This window comes from Marmota flaviventris, chromosome 1, assembly GCF_047511675.1.
Source record: "Marmota flaviventris isolate mMarFla1 chromosome 1, mMarFla1.hap1, whole genome shotgun sequence".
In the NCBI taxonomy this organism is placed as follows: domain Eukaryota; kingdom Metazoa; phylum Chordata; class Mammalia; order Rodentia; family Sciuridae; genus Marmota; species Marmota flaviventris.
Window position 1 is genome coordinate 14,214,408 of NC_092498.1, and position 19,915 is coordinate 14,234,322.

General features: G+C 43.2%; 1 protein-coding gene across 1 annotated transcript in view; it reads right to left on the reverse strand.

Annotated features, from left to right (window-relative positions):
• Tmem178b (transmembrane protein 178B) overlaps nt 1-15,419 on the reverse strand; it is a 342,112-nt gene extending 326,693 nt beyond the window's left edge. Inside the window, exon 1 of the mRNA XM_027952127.2 lies at nt 15,038-15,419. Coding sequence (XP_027807928.1) covers nt 15,038-15,419 — 382 coding nt within the window. The remainder of the gene's footprint in view (nt 1-15,037) is intronic.
• Nucleotides 15,420-19,915: the final 4,496 nt, after the last annotated feature.

Consider the following 19,915-nt stretch of genomic DNA (forward strand, 5'->3'; position numbering starts at 1 on the left):
ACTACGGATATGTGTAATAAAAGTTGATACAGGCATGCCATTGGCATAGGAGCATAAATGTCCTCCTTTGAAATGTTAACCACTCTGCTGACCCAAAGAGATGAAATGCCACTTTCAGTTTGAAATAAGCCTCTGGGCTTCTATTGGCTTTATTTTTAAAATATTTTTTAAGTTGTAAATGAACATACAATATCTTTATTTATTTTTATGTGATGCTGAGGAATGAACCCAATGCCTCACACATGTGAGGCAAGCGCTTTACCACTGAGCTACAGCCCCAGCCCCCCTATTGGCTTCAAAATAAACATATACAATGACAGAAAGTCTTTTCAGGGTAAGTATTTCCTACCATTTTATAACACTCATATTGCTATATAACTCATCAATAATTTTTACAATTGAAAATTACTCAAAACACAAGCTTAATTGAAATGCAGTCTTAATTTTGATCTGTAGCACTTTTTCTTGAGCAGAAAGTGCTAGAAATTATCTAGCTTAATTCAGCACAGACTTAATACGACCCCAGAAGCTATAATGGTCATAGATATTATTTCCCTGATGTTAATCATTCTTTCAATCTAGTCTAGGGAACCTAGCAATGCAGTTGCATCTATATTTACCTTCTAAGAGCAAAAGAATTACTTATCCAAATTAGATGGAAATGGGCTATGCCCTTGGCAGATTTTATGGCTAAAGGAGAAGACTTTAAAATACTAACTGTGGGATGATCCCACCTAGAAAATAGTCACTGTCATTTCTAAAGATAATCTGCTTGTTTGTGAAACATTGAGGGGTGAGTCTCTCATATTCATTGTCAAACTATAACTTGGTGGTCTTCATAAGTCCCTGTAGGGAATGAATGCTTTGTGAGTAATGTTTACCAACCAAGGGGGCTATGGTGAGAATTACAGACCTTATTCTGATTGATAAACCATGGAAGGGGTTTTTTAAATTTTTTATTTATATATGACAGCAGAATGCATTACAGTTCTTATTGCACATATAGAGTAAAATTTTTCATGTCTCTGTATACAAAGTATATTCACACCAATTCATGTCTTCATACATGTACTTTGGATAATAATGATCATCACATTTCACCATCATTTCTAACCCCATGCCCTCTCCCTTCCCCTCCCACTTCTCTGCCATAGAGTTCATCTATTCCTCCCATGCTCCTGCTCCCTATCCCAACTATGAATCAGCTCCATGGAAGGGTTTTTAGCAAAATGATAACATGATTAGAGTTGCAGTTAATAAAAAAAAAATCACTCTGAATAGGAAGTATTGACAAGAGATGAGATGAGAGAATAGGGAAACCAATCGGATGCTGCGCTCCCTATGATCAGGACCAAGGACAGCAGCAGCAACCACCTAGAATGCACCAGAGAATGGAAGAGACTCTTGGCAGTTTGGAAAAGTGAATGGAAGTATGAACCAAAAAGGGGCAATTATAGTAGGCCCAGTCTATTTTCTAGTCATTATCTCACCAAAATCACTATCAGAGGAAATAGGAGGAAGCTGCCCTAAATAAACAATTAAGAAGGAGGACTCACTGAGACAACCTGAAAATGTTCTTGACGATAAGTATTAGAAAACCTGGAAATGAGTCCCAAGAGAATGGTCAGACGTGCAACAGAAGACCCAGAAAGAAGTGCAAATTCTTTAAACCACGATAGAAACATAAATGGAGATAGCCTACCTTTATCCAGTAATGTTTTGGATAGGAGAACCAATCTGGGAAGGAGTACAGAAAGTGGGCAAGATCAAAATGAGGAGGTCTAATCCATGCTTCAAATTCTCCTCTTATGAATCAGAAATATGGGTGCTTTAAGAAACTACAAACCTTAAAAAGAAAACAAATTGAAGTTTGTCATATGTATTACAAAACAATTCATGATAGGGTTCTGTTTAATAGTGATTTCCCCCAGCCCCATAAAGTACAGATCTTTTAAAGTGAGGGTTCTAGATCTAGTGCATTCACTGAGGCGAACATCATTCATTTAACAAATATTTATTAAATATCTATTATGGCCCATGAATCGCATCTATGCATTATATAAAACTCCATGGACAAAAAAGACAATAAAAATAATTCAAAAATTGTCTGAAGGAGAAAAACAAGCCAGGTTCAGTGGCTCATGCCTGCAATATCAGCCACTCGGGAGGTAGTTTGAAGTCATTCTCAGCAACTTAACATTCTCAGCAACTTTTGTGAGACCATGCACAGCTTAGGAAGATCCTCCCTCAAAATACAAAATAAAAAGGGCTGAGGATGTGGCTCAGTGGTAGAGCATCCCTGGGTTCAATTCCCAGTATCACACAAAGAAAGGAGAGAAACATGGGATAAAAAATAATAAATATAACAAAATGTCACTGCTGGTAGGAAGGAATGTGTTTGGTGTGTACCAAAGCCTAAAAGAGGGGGAAGGCAATTCTACCATGGAAGTAAAGATGAGAGAACACTGAGCAAGACCAGGAGGACGGGGCATAAGCTGATTCCTAAAGGGTCAGCAGGCACTGGCCAGGCAAGCTTGTGGTGGGGCAGAGAGGGGATAGACTTCCAGACAAAGGGAGCATCGTGAAGAAAGGTTTTCAAAACATAAAACAGATTCACCTGTTTGGGAATCCATCATGGCTGGAGCAGAGTATACTGTTATGGAGAGAAGGCACGAAAAAGAATAAGATTGCAGGGTTGGGTATACTAGCTCAGTGGCAGCACTTGCCTAGCATGTACAAGATCTTGGGTTCAGTCCTCAATTCTGAAAAAAAAAAGAAAAAAAGAATAAGATTGCAAAATGGGGAAGGGGACAGGCTCACTGCCAGACCTGTGGGGCCTTAAGTGTCGTGGTGAGGATATGGAACCTTATTCTGACTGGTAAACCATGGAGAGCCACTGAAGGGTTTTAAACAAACCCACAATTAGAGTTGCATTTAAGAAAATGCTCTCTGAATAGAAGGCATTGACAAAAGATGAGATTAGAGAATAAGGAAGCCAAACCAAGAATGCTGGAGAGTCCAGCACCCAAGGACAGTAGCAGTATTAGGAACAGCCTGGAAAGATGGGTGGAAATTTTATTAGGAGTGACTTGTTCATTGCATGGATGAGGAGGGCAGGAAAGAAAAGAGCCTTTAGAAAAACCTGACAGTTTCTGGCTTAACAAGGAGAGAAGAGTGATGCCACATCCCAAGATGGAGAAAATTAAGGAGAGATGAATCTGGGGACAAAAGGATAGAATAGGTCCTTTGGGACCCATGGATGATCCCAGTGGAGATATCCAGTCCTCAAGATGTTTAGACAGGAAGTCTAATCTGCTTATACACCATGCAACTACTCATAATCATAAAAGAAAATGGCCCTAGAGATTGATCAAGGAAACAGTGAAGAACGAAAAGAGAAAAAGAAGAATCCTGGAGAAGATACACACAGGCTGAGAACGAAGAGCCCGCAAAGGAGAGGGTGTAAAAATGGAGCTGAAGCAGAGCCAGGAGAGAATGATGCCTCAAAAGCCAGAGGAGGCAAAGTTTTCAAAGAGGAAGAGCAGTTCCAGATGGGAATGGGTGAGGGAGCCACGCACACAGAAGGTAGACATGAGGAAGAGAAGAGAGCAGGCGAGGAGGGAAGCCACCACTAACAGGCACTCCCAACACACCAAAGAAGAAACAAGGAAGAGGAGGAACAAGCTGAAGATACACACGCCAACCTTTTCCAAATGGAAGGTCATTCATTTGGAATGGAAGTGCGATGTGCCCACGCCCTACAGAGTGCACTGAGTCTGATAGTTCATTCTGGCACCCTGTTCAGGGCAGATCTGTCCAGGGCTGCCTCTAGGCATCTCTTCCAGTCCCTTGGTCACTGAAATACAAACATGGAAGTCATTCTGCTCCAATACTCCTGAAATCCCAAGAGACTTTCATGATCCCATAGTAAGATCAGGCCCAGTTTTGGTTTTTGAAAGCATTGCCAGGTGAAAATGGAGCCCTTGATAAAATTTGGATGGGATTTTTCTGTTCCAGTTTGTGTAAGTAGAGCAGACATGATATAATCATACCACAGGGGCTCTTGGCTGAATCCATCTTCATAATTTCAACAACAGCAAAAAAATACACACACACACACACACACACACACACACACACACACACTGTTCATCAATAATAAAATTAAAGTTTTAATAACATTTTCTCACCAGTTTCAAAAGTGTTATTAAAACCACTAGGAAAACTTCTGATCTTTTTTAACAGTACTAGGTCTCAAACTTGGGGTCTTGTACATGCTAGGCAAGCCCCCTACCACTGAGCCACGTCCCCAGCCCTCTGTCTTTCTAAATCAGTTCTTAACCTTTTTCTTTACTAGTTCACACTGAATTTTTTCCTTGGTATTAAAATGCCCTCTGAGGAGTTTGTGCTGAATCCCTGGTTTGTCCCTACATTCAGTAGCTAGTACACTCTATCTTGGTGCTCTGTCTTTTTAAAGTTCAATGTCAGAACAACTTAATTGAAGGGCTGGCTTTATGCTAACTTTTTGGCCCTTGGAATTCTTGCTTTTTCTCCACAAGGCGCAGGAAATTTAACAAGGGGGAAGTGACTTGTATACTAGTTTCTATTTCAGCAATTATAATCATATCAAAACACTGATTTCCTCTTCTTATACTACATCGGAAAGGAATACAACTTAATTTTATTCTAAAACCTCTTTACTAGTAACTTCAGTGAAACTGTTAGTTGCCAGTTACCTGATTCTCCTCTTTTCTAAACTCCTCACAGACAAAAGTTGCCTCAAAGACAAAGTTTTTCAAGAATTTTCCTTAAAGAAGTGCTCTTTATACACTGAACAGTAGGGTGTGGATAAGATGTTAGCTTTTCTGTCAGAATGATAATAATCTTTCACATAGTTTTAGTGTGCCTATATGGATGGCCATGTTTGCCTCAGATACTTTTATTTGTTTTTTAAGAAATAAAATACCACAGATGTTTATTAAACCCCCTGGTACCCTTCCCAACTCTATCTCTATCAACTCTGTCTCCCCTTTCTTGAGAAGAGTAAACATCATCTTTCACTTCATGTTTACTAGTCCCACACATATTTTTATTCATTCAATGCAAAATGTTCCCATGAATGACACCTAATGTTTTACCTATCTTGAATGTTATGTAAATGTCATCCTGCCTTCCATTTCATTATGAATACACTTATTTCACTCAAATTTATGTTTATGCATTCGGAAATATATAGATCTATTACATGTATTTTAAATATACTGTGATAGTTTCCGTTGTACTGATATACCTTACCTCATTATCAGTTTTCTTATTAATGGATGCTTATACTTTTTATTTTGCCTATTTACTTTGTACACAGCCTGGAACAGAAGTACCAGGCTACTAGGTACACGTTTTCAACCTCTCGAAATCATCTCCACCCGCTCTCCTGTGTTGTGCCAGTTGACCTGCACTGTCACATAAGCACAGAGCTTCAAGATAAAAACAACCCTGCCCCTTCCGGGTTTGCAAACTACTCCACTGCCTTGGGGAATAGGAGTTAGGTTGCCTAAATAGAATTGCTATTATAAAGATGAAGAGGCATTCAGGGCAAAACTGAATGAGAGATGCTCCAGAGAAAATAAAGTGTCCAACAGAGTGAGGTTCTGAATACGAAACAGCAGGGCATTTTAAAAAGCAGGAAATGATATAAATGTAGGAAGATGACCTAATATAAAGTAAATTGCCTTTTCTTGGCAAAATACTTTGACGCCAAAAAAATCAATTGATATAATTCAGATACTGCAGTCTCCTATAAAAGCAGCAAATCTGTCAAACTCCTTTGAATGCCAACAGCTTGTACTCAGACTAAACATCACCTGCAGACAATTCCTAGAGACTCCTAGAAGGGTCCTTTAAATGCCATATTTGTGCATACAAATTTACAAAGATAAACATTTTTCATCCTTCAGTCACCTGTTCACTGCCTGCCTTCTATGTATATGTACTGTTTCAAAATATTGTAAAACAACTACCTCTAATATACATATGTGAGTATACATACATATATATGAGTGTGTGTGTGCGCGCGCGTGTGTGTGTGTGTGTGTGTGTGTGTGTGTATAATCGAGGGTTGAACTTAGGGGCACTGAACCACTGAGCCACATTCCCAGCCCTATTTAATTTTATTTAGATACAGGGTCTCACTGAGTTGCTTTGAGCCCCGCTTTTGCTGAGATTGGCTTTGAACTTGAGATCCTCCTGCCTCAGCCTCCCAAGCCACTGCATTACAGGCATGCACCACCATGCCTGGATTCTGATATAATTTATAAAGAGCTGGTAGCAATAACTGTCTCTTAAGAGAAATGTCAAGGAACCTGGGAATAAGGAAGAAGGATGAAAGACTAAACAAGAATTACCTGGTCAGAATCATTTAGTAATTTTTAAATGGCATTATGATTTCACCCTATTAATCCACAGATGTTTAAGAATATCTTAGGATCTCATGTTTGCTTCTTTGCAAAGCCTGCCCACACTGTTCTGAAATGGCACCCCATTGCCTGAGCCCCCAACACATAAATCTCTCATAGAACCATGGGGCTTGTATTTGTTGTCTACTCACATGCCTTCTCCTTTTTTTAGCTCCTGGAGGACAGGACCTATGAATTTCACTCAAGATCCTCCACTCCAGGTTATGTACATGGCATAGTTGCTATTCAAAAGATATTTATAGAATAAGTACAGTGAAATGTTCTTTATCATTCAGTGATTTTAAAATGACCCAAGGAAATTATTCTTTACTTCTACTTGTTTTGCATATTGGTGCTCTTTAAAAGTCTTGCTTAGGGATGGAGGCCCAGCTCAATGACAGAGTGCTTCCTACCATGCATGAGGCCATAGGTTTAATCCCCAGCACCTCAAAACAATTTTTTGTTTAGAAAAAGAAAAATCTAGTGCTCAAAAATGTTTAAATGTAAGCCATATAAGAGCAGGAATTTTGTCTATTTCATTAACTTCTGTGTCCCAAGCATACTTGGCCTACTATCTCACACAAAATAGGTGCTAAATGAGTGAAAAGCCTTGGCTATGAAGTATCTATATACAGAACAGATCCAATTCCTTGTTTTAATTTCTTTCTTTATTTATTTTATTAATTGAAGGATGCCATAGTCTGTATCTTGAATGTCCCCCAAAAGCCCATGTAGCAAAGGCTTGGTCCCTACCTCAGGACACTGTTGGAAGGTGGTAGAATTATTAGGTGGTCTTTAAAAGGAGTTAAGTAATTGGGGGAGTGTCCCTGAGGGGTGCTTATGACCCCTGCCCCTCCTCTTTCCCTCTTATTTGCTTTCTGTCATCTAGAAGGTGAGAAGTTTTCTCTGCCACAGGCTCCCACCATGATGTGCTACCTTACTGACTCTTATGGTCAGGAGCAATCAACTCTTATGGTTTGGATCTGGATTATCCCCCAAAACTCATGTGTTGGAAGCATGGTCACCGATACAGCAAGGCCTAGACATGTGGCTTTTAGGCAATGATTAGGGCTCTGACCTCATCATTTGCTGAATTGTTCCACTGACAGATGAAGAGACTACTGGGAGGTGGGACCTAGCTGGAGGAAGGAAGTCAGTAGGGCCATGCGCTGGAAAAGTGTGTCTAGTCCCCCGCCCCTTCTCTCTCACTCTGCTTCCAGGCTGCTATGAGCTAAGCAGCTTTCCTCCACCTTCTTCATGATGTTCGGCCTCACCTGGAGCACAGAGCAGTGGAGTTAGGCAACCATGAACTGAACCTCTGAAATCAGAGCCAAAGGAAATCTCTCCTTCTCAGTTGTCCTTGTCAGATACTTTGGTCACGGTGATGAAAAGCTGACTGATACACTGACCATACACTGAAACCTCCAAAACTGTGAACCAGAATAAACCATTCTTCCTTTAAGTTTAAATCATTCAATGATTTTTAAATGATCCAAGGAATTTAGTCAACACGTCTACTTGTTTTTCAGGTTGTTTAATATGGGGCACAGCTCAGTGATAGAGTGCTTGCCTACCATGCATGAGGGCCTGGGTTCAATTTCCAGCACCTCAAAAAAATGTTTAATTTATAAAAAGAAAAAACTCGAATGTTCAAGTATTTTTGTTTCAACAACAGAAAGCTGACTAACACAGGTGAAACAGACAATCATCAGATCTTCTGTCTTAACCATTTGAAACGTGCAGTTCAGTGGCATCAAGTACATTCACGTTGTTGGGCAGCTGTCACCATCTTTCTCTATTAGTTTTTTAGATTTTCAACCCCAAATCTGCAAAATAGCATTTCAAGTCATTAGAAATAGAAAAGGGTAATTTTTCACATGATTGTACAATGGTAAGAAATTAGCTGCTTGGTTTTCCACCTTTTCCTATTTCAAATTAGTGCCTGGGGATGATCCATCTAGAAATCTCTTTCTCTTTCTACTTGTTGCACTCTCTCTTCCCCTCCCCCATCTTCCCATTTCCCTCTTTATATGCTCTCGCAACCATGTTCCTATTATTTATTCTTTTTTTAATTTTTTTTTTTAGAGAGAGAGAATTTATTTATTTAGTTAGTTAGTTTTCGGTGGACACAACATCTTTGTTTGTATGTGGGGCTGAGAATCGAACCCGGGCCTCACGCATGCCAGGCGAGCGTGCTACCGCTTGAGCCACATCCCCAGCCCCTCCTATTATTTATTCTGCACCTAAATTTAACTTTCTTATCACATGTTAGAGCATGAAAGGACTTGGAGGTTCCAGAATCCAAACTCATATTTACATATGAGGAAACAAAGTCGTATTTAAGAATGTATGCAGTCTCTCAAAACCAACAGATGTCCAATGAAGGCATAAGAATAAGTTTCCTGGGACTGGGGTTGTGGCTCAGTGGTAGAGCACTTACTTGCCTAGCATGTGTGAGACACTGGGTTCGATTCTCAGCACTGCGTATAAATAAATAAATAATAAAGGTCCATCGACAACTTAAAAAAAAAATTTGTTTTTGAAGAACGAGTTTCCCTTCTGTTCACACACACTTCCTCCTTTCTCTGCATATTTCTTGGAGCAATAAGTTTGAAACGTATCTGCATTTAAATAAACATTTATGATTCTAATGTCTAACACCTAGAGTGGATAGGTGGTTTTGGTGGTGGTGACGTGTGTGCAGAGTCAAACTAACCAGACTCCGTTTAGCATTCTGACAAACTATATACTAAAAGTGGAGAAAGGAAAAGTATTTTTTAACTGACAATCCAAAGTGGAATAATACAGATCGATCCTCTAATTGATCCTCACCAACTCTACAATAAAAGAATAAGTAAACTGACCTTCTGGAATAGAAATATGGCCCTTGACTTTGTTGACTCAATAAAAAGAGCTCACCCCTGCGTTCCCTGACCAGTTGTTTCCTGATACAGTTGATACAAATATGACCTCCTGAGAAAAAGCCCCATCCACTCACACACAACCACCACTTTGGGAAACTGAGCCAGAGTATAAGCTCCCTTAGGTCAAGGATCAACTATACCTCTGTTCTCCTGGACACCTAAGAAAGAGCTCTGCACACTGTTCCAGAGCTCTATTAATCATCAGGCCTCCCTGGTACACTGTGTTTTAGGCTGATTGAGGACAACAGTGTGTACACTCATAGCATATCAGCACCCAATTAACATGTAGGCATAGGGGTGTATGTCATGTGTAGAAGACCATGTGTGTTTACATGGGTTTATTTGTGAACAGGTATGTCTGGGGTTCAAGATTTTTAATCAATCAGAAAACAGTGTTTCAGGACCTAATAAATACAGAGACTCACAAGTTTTAGAAGTAAAACCGTTCCTGGCCTCTGGGAATGTATAAAACCCTCTCCAATCTATGGAAGGCTTTCCCCCTCTTTTTTCCACCACACCCAAAGTCTCCTTCAACTAAAACTCATAACACCACCTCATTTTTTACATTTGCTTTTCCCTTTTGTGCACTCACTACCTTGTGCTATATTATACCTTGATTAGTTTTATTAGATCTTATTTTTATTCCACAAATAAGAATTTATTGTCTTTCCCATACCCCCACCCAGAATGTAAGCTTCTCCATTTTATCCAACACTGCACCAATGGCCAGCCCATAGGCCCTCAATAAATAACCGTTGAATAGTGACTATTTCCTTCATGTCTATAAAACTTGAGCATCTACTACAGTGAGCAAAGTAAATACCCAAAAATTATATGACAAAATGTATAAGAGCTTCTCTCCATGGAGCTCAAAACAAGGTGTGTAAGCCATTCTAATTGCCTTAATTTAGAATTAAGACTCTTCCATTTTTAAATTTTGAAATAGGGTCTGGGCTGAGTCTTGCAGGCCAGGCTTGACCTGTGACCCTCCTGCCCCACAGCCTCATGAGTGGCCATGATAGTGAGTTGTTTTTAATGGAATCAGGGAAAGGCAAAGAAGAGAGAAGTATGTGAGAATTCTGTGAGTCAATGATGGAAAATTAATAAAATACAGATTTAGGATAAATGACCATGAACTAAAAACCTTCTGCAAACATTCCAGAAGCAGTTTTTTCCTAAAGTATAAAATAATAAACTGAATTTTGAGCCCAAATTACCATGCAAGTGTTCTCATGTGAAACAAAGAATGTGCCTGTTCTTTTTAGAGGCTTTAGACTCCATGTGGCATGGAATCTACTGTAAATGCTCACTGTAATCTGCACTGTCCAATACAACAGCCACTAGCCACATGTACCTATTATGTAGTTGTAATGTGGCCAACACAACCAGGAAAGGAATTCTTAAATTTTCTTTAATTTTGGTTATTTTAATTTTAATTAGCCACATAGGGCTACTGGCTACCCTACTGAGCAGCACAGCTACAGGGGGTTTGATATATAAGCTCCTTGACTGGGTCCTTGCCTGTTCTCTAGCTCCTCTTCTGCTCCTCTCCCTCCCCACAGAATCAACTCTTGCAAGGCCAAACTGCTGTTTCATACCTCCATGGCTCTGCAGACGCCAGCCCCTTTGCCTTAAATGCTCTCCCTATCCAACTGCAAATTTCATCATCAAAATCTCATTTAGATTTCGTTCCTTGGGACAACTTTCCCTAACCTCCCTATCTCAGCCCACTGCTGCCACAATCCACCATTGCCTCCTCTGTATTTCTCTGAATCCATTTCTGTTACTATTCTCATTATCCTGTAGCTGTAATTTGTTTTCTGTGACACCAAGGATTTACACTAATTTTGAAGGCAGGTCTTATTTATCCCTCCATCCTGGTCATGTGTGGGCCCAGCCATCATATAATAAATCATATAATACAATACATAGTATGTGTTTGCCGACAACATTATTCATTTTTGATCATGCATAATGTTCTATGAAAATAATTTTCTGAGAATTGACAACCACTTTATGGTTACTTGGGCCAATATTTATTAAAAGGCAAATCTTCATACTAATAAAAAGTTCTTAGAGCAATAGTTAAGGGTCTACTTAACTCAAACCCTATCAACATAGTAGTTCAGTAGAAACCAAGAATATAGATGTTCCCTAGCACAAAATCCTACCAATAGCTCCTCCTTCTTTTTTAAAAATATTTTTTAGTTGTAGATAGACACAATACCTCTATTTATTTATCTTTAAGTGGTGCTGAGAATCGAACCCAGGGCCTCACACATGCTAGGCACATGCTCTGCCACTGAGCCACAACCCCAGGCCTAGCTGCTGCTTCTGATGTAAATCTCTTGGATTTCAGAAACTGATCTTGCCATTGATCTGTCCCCAGTGGCTAAGGTGACTTTTCAGGGAGACAGGGAAGAGGTTCAGAAGCAAAAAAAGAGGATCTCATTTAAGACTCTCCATGGTCATGGTCATGGGAATTTAAAATAATCTATCTTTGCTGCACCCCCCCCCCATCCAATCCTACCTCCAAGAAGGAAATAATTAAAATCCTTTTTAACATGAAAAATAATGACTTTGGGTGATGTGTGTCCATCCAATGACATGTTATCCAAAAGGAATTGTGTGTTCTCCTAATTTCTTGACAAAGATTTTACTCAAGAAATCTTCCTAAAGGGTATCATCATGCATCTTTTGTAATGTTATCTGGCTCAATAGCCACACTTTTAAACTCATGATTTTCCAACTAATTTTTTATTTGGATTCCCACACAATTATTCCTATAGAGTCAGCTCTTGGTGAATACATTGCTGTAAGCCTTGTTTGTATAATTCCCAAATATCAAGCATGTGTTAAATATATCTTACAAATGTCTATTCTTCCTGCCCTCCAGGAAGGTACCGTTCAGTAATGCAAACAAGGAAGTACACAGTGAACAGATACATGCATGCTTGTGGGCACAGCAATAGCAGCAGGCATTGAAGAAAATGGATTTCAGGAAGAATATGAATCCAAAGGACCATATCTTCAAAGTAGATATAAATTTGACTTTTGTTTTATTAATTTGGCAGTTTCATTTTCTTTTTAAAATGCACAAATGGTACTTTTGAATGTAATGAATGATGATTTAATAAATGACTCAGGGCTGTACAATCATTTAGATAAATCTTACATTTTCCCATAATATTAGTAGATTTTAAATAATCTTTTTTCTGGTTTTCCTTTTCCCTTGCCCAAAACAGATCTCCCAGAATCTTAATAGAATGTGTTTCAAAAAGACAAAAGCCAAAGATATCTTCTGAGGATCCTGATGAATAATGTGAGATAAGATGTCCTAAATTCAAATATAGGGACATCAATTTCTTTTTTTAACTTCCTTATAAAATCTGCTCACCTAGGAAAAAAACACTGATTAAGTCTAAAAATTATGTTCTACATTTTATTGGAATTGCCAGTGTATTCTAATATAAAATGCACTTATTTCCAAAATGTATTATTGCTACTTGGAAAAGGCAGATCTGGTTTTCAAAGATGATGCTTTAAGGTTAAAAATGAAGATAGTGACCTCAAATCTCTCACAATTTGTAAGGCTGGCATGCCATCTATCTCAATAATACCTAACAAGAATGTCAAATGGACAGAAACAGCCATGGTAAGCAGGTGCTTGAAGCTGACAGTGATTGCTGTATTTGAGGTGATGGGAACAGCATTTCCATTAGTTCAAGTGAAATACAATGCCCTGCCAACCCTAGGTATCAGTGTATTCAATCCCCCTGCTGTGGGTGTCCATTTTCTGTTGCTGCAATTAAAAATCAGTTGATACAGAGTCAAAATGTTGTACATTCTTCCCCTATCCCTTTCCCTGTCACTGTGTTTCCAGCTTCACCGGAAGAACATGTCACTATGGTAACCAATCCCTCTGGTGCACAGACCAAGTCAACCTTTCTAGTCAGATTGCCAGGCAGAGTAACACAGAATCAGAGCCCTGGATGGACCCACCAGAAGCCTTGTCTCTAAGTGGAATTAACTCATGCCAGAAAGAAGGATATCTGTCTTGTTCTAGAAGGTGTTCAAGAATATCCTGCCAGTATTTGCCAGTCATTATTAACATGAATTCTCCCCATGTTTCAGCTAACTTCCTGCTATTTCCATTTTAAAGAAAGCAAAAAGAACAGATAAAATAACACTTAAGAAATCTGAAAACTGTCACCCGTTGTCAAAAACAACTCTACCTCCTTCCTCGTTTTCCTACTTTCTCAATCCAAGCCCAAGTTGCTCTCTTCTGAAATCCCTTAACATCCTGTACATCTTTATAAAGTTGTAGAGCTCCAAATGGGTCACCTGGCTCTAATAAGAACCTGGTCATGAAGCAGATAGGATATCTGTAGTATGAACACACCCGTAACTAAATCAGCTGAAATCCCTAGTCATTCTCAAGAAGCTACAAAGCAAACACCAAGATGGATTCTCTCTCTGAACCCACCTCACCTCCTAAATGTGAACTGGTCTCCTAGACTGTACCCGCTGTCTGTCTTTTTCAAATAATTGACTTTTTAAATTAATTTTTTCTAATGTTTCAACACTTTTGTAAATCAAAGAACATTGGTTCTTACAAATGCTATTTTAAAACATCAGTAACCTCAACAGCATTATGATAGGATACATTAAGAACTGCTTTATGTCCTGGGCTCAAAGCATCTTGCAAATAATAGCATCATTGTCACCTTAGTATCAATATTAGTAGTTGAAGTCAATGAAATATTGAGGAGGGGGCATGACTCACAAAATCTGCATATCTTCTCAGGCTGCAGCCCTGATATTTCTTCAGATCAATATTAACACACATCACATCCAAAGAATATTTCAGTGGGGTGATGGTACAGGATGGTTCATGACATATAAATCATACAAGATTTACAAGTTGCATCAAATAAGGAGAATTTTTCGTTTATGCTATCATGTTAATGTGTTGAATAAAATGTTATCATTAGCAAATGCAGCTTGTTTTCTGTTTTGGTGTACTTTGTATATTTTTCATGTAAGTCCTCTGAAAACCACATTTTTTTCTCTGAAATTCCAACTTTGGTATTACTTTTGTTGTGCTTATTAAACCCTGCTGATATTTATTGCACATAACTCACTTTTTTGTCAACCACTTTTTCAAAAGGAGAAATTTTTTTAATTGTGACATGCTACTACCCGGCCAACAGGTTTTGAAATGCTACACACAAAGGTTGGTGATGTATTGATGTTTATATGACCAATGATTTTTCCCTCTGTTTTCCTTGTTTGGATCAGTTCGACATCTAAAAAATGAAGAATCCGAGTCTATTACACGGACAAAGCAGTCTTAGAAGAAGGGCTTCTTCAAAGAACAACGATATAGATTCCCTTCCCTCTCGGAGACTAATGAAGCGTTATCCTGGATAACAACCCTGGACCATGAGATTTCACGCGAGTCTGGACACACAAGAGCAAGACAAGAAGCCTCCACCGCTTTCCATTACCATCTATGGGAAGGTAAGTTCGGGCAATCGGAAGTGCAGACAGGCCTGGGTAAATGGACAGCTGGTGGCCGGGAGCAGAGGCCAGGGGCTGCAGGGCCTACCCAGAGGCGCCAGGCTCTCTGCAGGGCCACGCCTCGCGCCTCCCGCTTACCTTTCCGAATGAGGGCAGCGATCTCCGGGTCGAAGCCCTGCCGGTGGCACTTCCTCCAGAGGCCCATGTTGGTGGAGTTGTACTGTCGGCTGCACTCGTCCGCGGGGCTCATGGCGAAGAGCTGCCGGCGATTCCGGGCCCGGAGGAGTTTGCCCTCCCAGCGGTCCAGGCGTGAGCGGCTGGCCCGGAGCGGCAAGTTGTTGTTGTTGTTGTAAATAAAGCCAGGGTCAACCCGGCGAGTATTGAAGGCCTTGCACCTGTCCCTGTGCTTCCTAGCGTCGGTCTCGTACCAGTGGTCGGAGCAGATGGCCACAGCCAGCATGCCCAGGGCGCAGAGCGCTAGCGAGAGGCCCGTGTAGAGCAGTAACCTTCCGGCAGCCATGCCTCCGCTTCGCGGCTACACCATGGGCATGATCCGCCGCAGCCTCGCCTTCCCTCCGCGCGCCCGGAACAAAGCGGCGGGCGGCCGAGCTGGGGGATGGGGACAAGAGGGGGACTCGCGCCGCGGCGCCCCCTCGGCCCCTGCCTACCGGTGCACGGCCCGGGGACTGCGGGGATGGGGGCGGGCAGCCTAAAAAGTTCTGATCCGGCGAGATTCCTGCGGGCTCCTGGGCATCCTCCGGGGCAGGTGCAGCCTCAAGCGGCGGCGAACTCCACACAGCCGCTTCCCGCCCCCTCCCCGCAGCGCAGAAAGCTACTGCTCCAAGGCGGCTGCCTAGGCGCTCAGCCGAGTTTCGGGCGCCACTGCCCTCGGCCGGGAAACTAAATGCCAAGTGTCCGCAACTGCGGTGGAGCTTGCTGGGATTTCTTTGTGTAACGTAGAGACCGGACCGACTCTCCTGATTTCTGGGGAAGATGAGGGTGGGTGCTGTCAAGAGGAGCCACTAGTCGACAGGATGAATTGAAACACCCCCGATGTGGCCGCCTGGCGAAGGAAACCTCCAGATGCCAAGGACAACTGTCCTGAGTCTCGCCCGGGTCTCTCTCTCTCAGGGACTCTCCCCCTTTCCGGTCCGTAAGCAAAGACCTGGGATGCGCACCCAGAAATGTTCTTCCTCTCTGGGTCGGGTCTTAAAAAAAAAAAAAAAAAAATCCGTTCCCTGGTCACCAGCAGCTCCCTTGTTCCTTCTGGCCCACGCGGGGCTCTCAGAAGCGGGCTTCCCACGGACGCACGGTCTCTGCCCACCTTTCCCCGCGAGCTCCCGTGTTGCCTGCCTCTGGCCTCGCCATTCAGGCGTCCCCTCCAGCGGACGGCGTGGACACCCGAGCGGCGTTACGGGACGAGTTCTGGCCTGGGGTTTGCGGAGACTGGGCGGTAGCTGACTGGAGCGGGGGGCGGGCTGCGCAGAGGAGGGCGCACAGCGCTGGGCGAGCAGCGCTGGGCGCTCGGAGCTCCGCGCACAGCGCCTTCAACACCATGGACAGGGTCGCGCAGTCGCTGCGCGCTGTCAGCCCCTCAGCTAGCCCCCGGGGCGTCTTGCTGCTCTCTACAGCGAGGTTTTCTCCTTGGAATGTCCACCGAATGCTTCCAGACCCTCCTCTGCCTCACTTCATCTGGCTTCCAGCATCCCCGGAGCGAGCTGCCCAGGTGCACAGAAATTGCTGCAGGCACGGAGGAAAACCTGGTCCCGGCTCCTCAAAACAACCCGCCCCCTTCTGCCACCTGAGCCCTGGTACTCTAGCACCGCGTCTGCTCTGTCCAACTAGGGTCAGCCGCTCTCAGATTGCACCATTTTCTTCGCAGCCCGCTCAGACGCCGACATGCCGGCTCACTCGCAAGCGTGCACAGAATCCAGTCCAAGCCTCGGCGTCCAGCAATCAGGCTCCAGACGCACGATGGTCGCGGAGGTGAATGGGGCGGGGGGTGGGGGAGGGAGGCTGGGTCGCTGGTTTTCCCCTCCCAGCTTCCTGCTCTAGCGGCTGCTGCTCCAAGGCCTCCCAGGCTCGGATCCCTGACTGCGCCCCGGGGGCTTGAGAAATAGCATCGCCCGGGTGTGGGCGCCGGAGGAAGCCGCTGCCGCGCTCGCTTGCTCGGGCGCCGGGCGCTGCAGCCTTGGCTAAAACCCACAGACGAGAACACGGAGCGCGCAGCCAAAAGCTAGTGATGTCATCCGTGCAACGTGAGCCTCATCTCTTATTTTTCTAGCCTTCTTAAAGATAAACTGCACCATTTCCCAGGCACGAAATGTCTAAGCCTTATTCTTTGACCAGGCAAGTCAATGGTGTCTAGGTAGGTATGTGCCCAACCACTTCCATATGTATGCACATATACATATGTGTGGCATGTAGCATGTTTACATGTATATTATAAATTTAGGGATGCTCTTTTGAACCATGGAAAATTCCTTCAAATCCAACACAGTTCTTTGAAGAAAAGACTGCCTATTGCAGAATCGGCTTTTATAGGAGCTGGGCAAGCTCCTGCGTCCAGGTTTCAATAGCTGGTTTGCCTTTGATCGTTGTCTTCTCCTGGGAAGCCACAGGCACTACCTTGCTAGCTACAGGCGTTTCCACCCAGAGCTGAGCAAAGAGTGACCGCCGGGTTCACCGCCCTGCTCCAGCCCAGCCCCAAGCTAGCGCCCCGAACCCCAACACACACACACACCTACACCTGCCCTCCTTCCTCGCAGGAAAAGAAAGAAGAAATTTGATCTGTACTTTCAAAACCAGAAAAAGAATTTTAATAAGAGGGGACGGTTAGAAAATATTTTGAAAATGTTGGGGGTCTTGTGCTTTGAGGGGAGGCAGGGTTAAAGGCAATCTCGATGCAGGGTGTGTCATTTTCTGAGAGTGACAGCTGGGTCTGGGTTCTGCAGGGGCACTGGGAGGTAATGCTGGACCCCAGACCTTGATCGGGTGGCCCTCAGGCAAGCCCGTTTCATCCCAACCCCCGCCCCCTTCTTCGCTCACGTGAGACCAAGCCGCAAAGGCTGGGAGCCTCCCTCCAGCTCCAGATACTGGGGTTTTCACTCTTAACGCTCACCATTCTTTTTCACACTCCAAAGCCAAGGTCCCGCACTGCCGAGTAAAGAGCTGTCCTGGGGGAAAGAGAGTGCCAGGCAGCCTGCTTTGCACAACGGGGATTGCAAGTCAAAATGAGCACACCTCCACCATATTCTTTTTGTCTTTTTTTTTTCCCCCTGCTCCCTGCATTTTAAAAATCGCGAACAAGGCGTTTCAGTGCCATCTAGTGGGGGAGGGGCGTGCCTTGCTTTTCGCTCCCGAATTCTGCAATCGGATTTACTGAAGGGACAGCAGAGCCTGAGGATGCTGCTGGGTTCTTGGGTGCCAGACACGTGCCCTGTGCCAGTCCTCACCCTTGAGGTTCCCTAGGATGTCACTGCAAAGCCAAGTGACTTTGGCCACAGTGTCTTCTCACCTTCCTTTCTATCTCCTCTTACCAATTCTTCCACCCACTGCCCTGGCCCTGAAAATAGTGAACCACAGCGCACACACTGGGAACACATGAGGCCATCGTAAATTTCTGAAGCTGTTTTCCTCCCTAAAGCCCAGAGCATTTTTAAGGTATGAGGGAACCTGCATACCATAACAGGAAAGAAGAAGAGGGGTGAAATGACACCTACAAGGTCACTTGGGAAATTCCACCCAGTCAGCATTACAACCTCAGTCTTCTGGTTCCCGACTCTCCCCGCATCCTTAGAACCAGCTTCTGAGACCTTCAGCAGGCAGGCCAGGCAGTGCCTACTCAGAGTAGGAATACCTGCTCATTTGTCACTGACTTTCCTCCCTCAGTGGTCAGTTCACCCTTTCTTGGTCTTGCTTTTTAACTTCCCTCTGGCCTGTACCTTAGGCCTGCTTCCAAGGATGTGCCTTGTGCTCTCACCCATGGATCTCAGCAGGCTTGTGTTTCAGTCTTTGCATGGAAAAGGGATCTAGAGGGACATTGCTCTCCTCTTTTCAAACATCACTAACATTCCAGTTTTTGTCCTTGGTGAAATCCTGAAAATCCTGTGGATGATGTTAATCGAGATCTCCTTTGAAGTGCAATTATTTGTGGCCAGCCTTATACCATTTGGGGATGATCTTGGTCTTTGGGGCTCAGAAGATGGTAGATCCTTCTGTTAGGAGATAGGGCACAGGGAAGGGACTGCCCTTTAGGACTCTCAGCCCCCTCCCCAAGGCCCTCAATCCCCATCCGATAATCTACCAAGCTCCTTCCTGACAAGGGAAACTGAGTCATCTGGAGGTAAAGGGAGGAAGCTAGAAGACCACAAGGGGAATTTCAGACCATGAAGAAAAAGTCCCCTATCTTCTGCATGTGCAATAGCCCAAGGGACTGACCTAAGTTAACTTGCAGCTACTTGACATTTAACTTATCATTAACACTGTGATTTGCTCCCCCTCTGTGCTTTGGGGGAGGGTTAATCATGTGTAATAGAGAAGAAATTGTGTTAAATTCAGCTATCATTCAATGTGCCAATCAACCCCACATCCACTCAGACGAGAAGGGGGAGTACTAACACAGTCCAATAGTAGTGAGCTGTACTATGTGGACCTGGCCTTGAGCTACTCTGCAGCTCATCCCACTCTGCTCTCTCAGAGTGTTTTCTTTCAAGTTTACTCCATTCTTTGCTTGGGATGCCAAGAACCTGGACAGGGAACTCCCTGAGGAAGGTTGCCCTTGTGCTAGTAACACTTGCTCTATACTATAGGAATGCATGGTTCTTTTTTCAATTGACTGATCTAGGTTTCTGCCCTCTCTTTTCTTCCATTTCCTTCCACCCTGTTATTACAGCTTCACTGTCTCCATGTTTCTAAGCCATTCCTTCCCACTGACACCAACACTGTCCTAGATCATAAAATCTCAGAATCAGAAGAGACTTTGGAGTCTGCCATACAGTAATGCATAATTCTCTC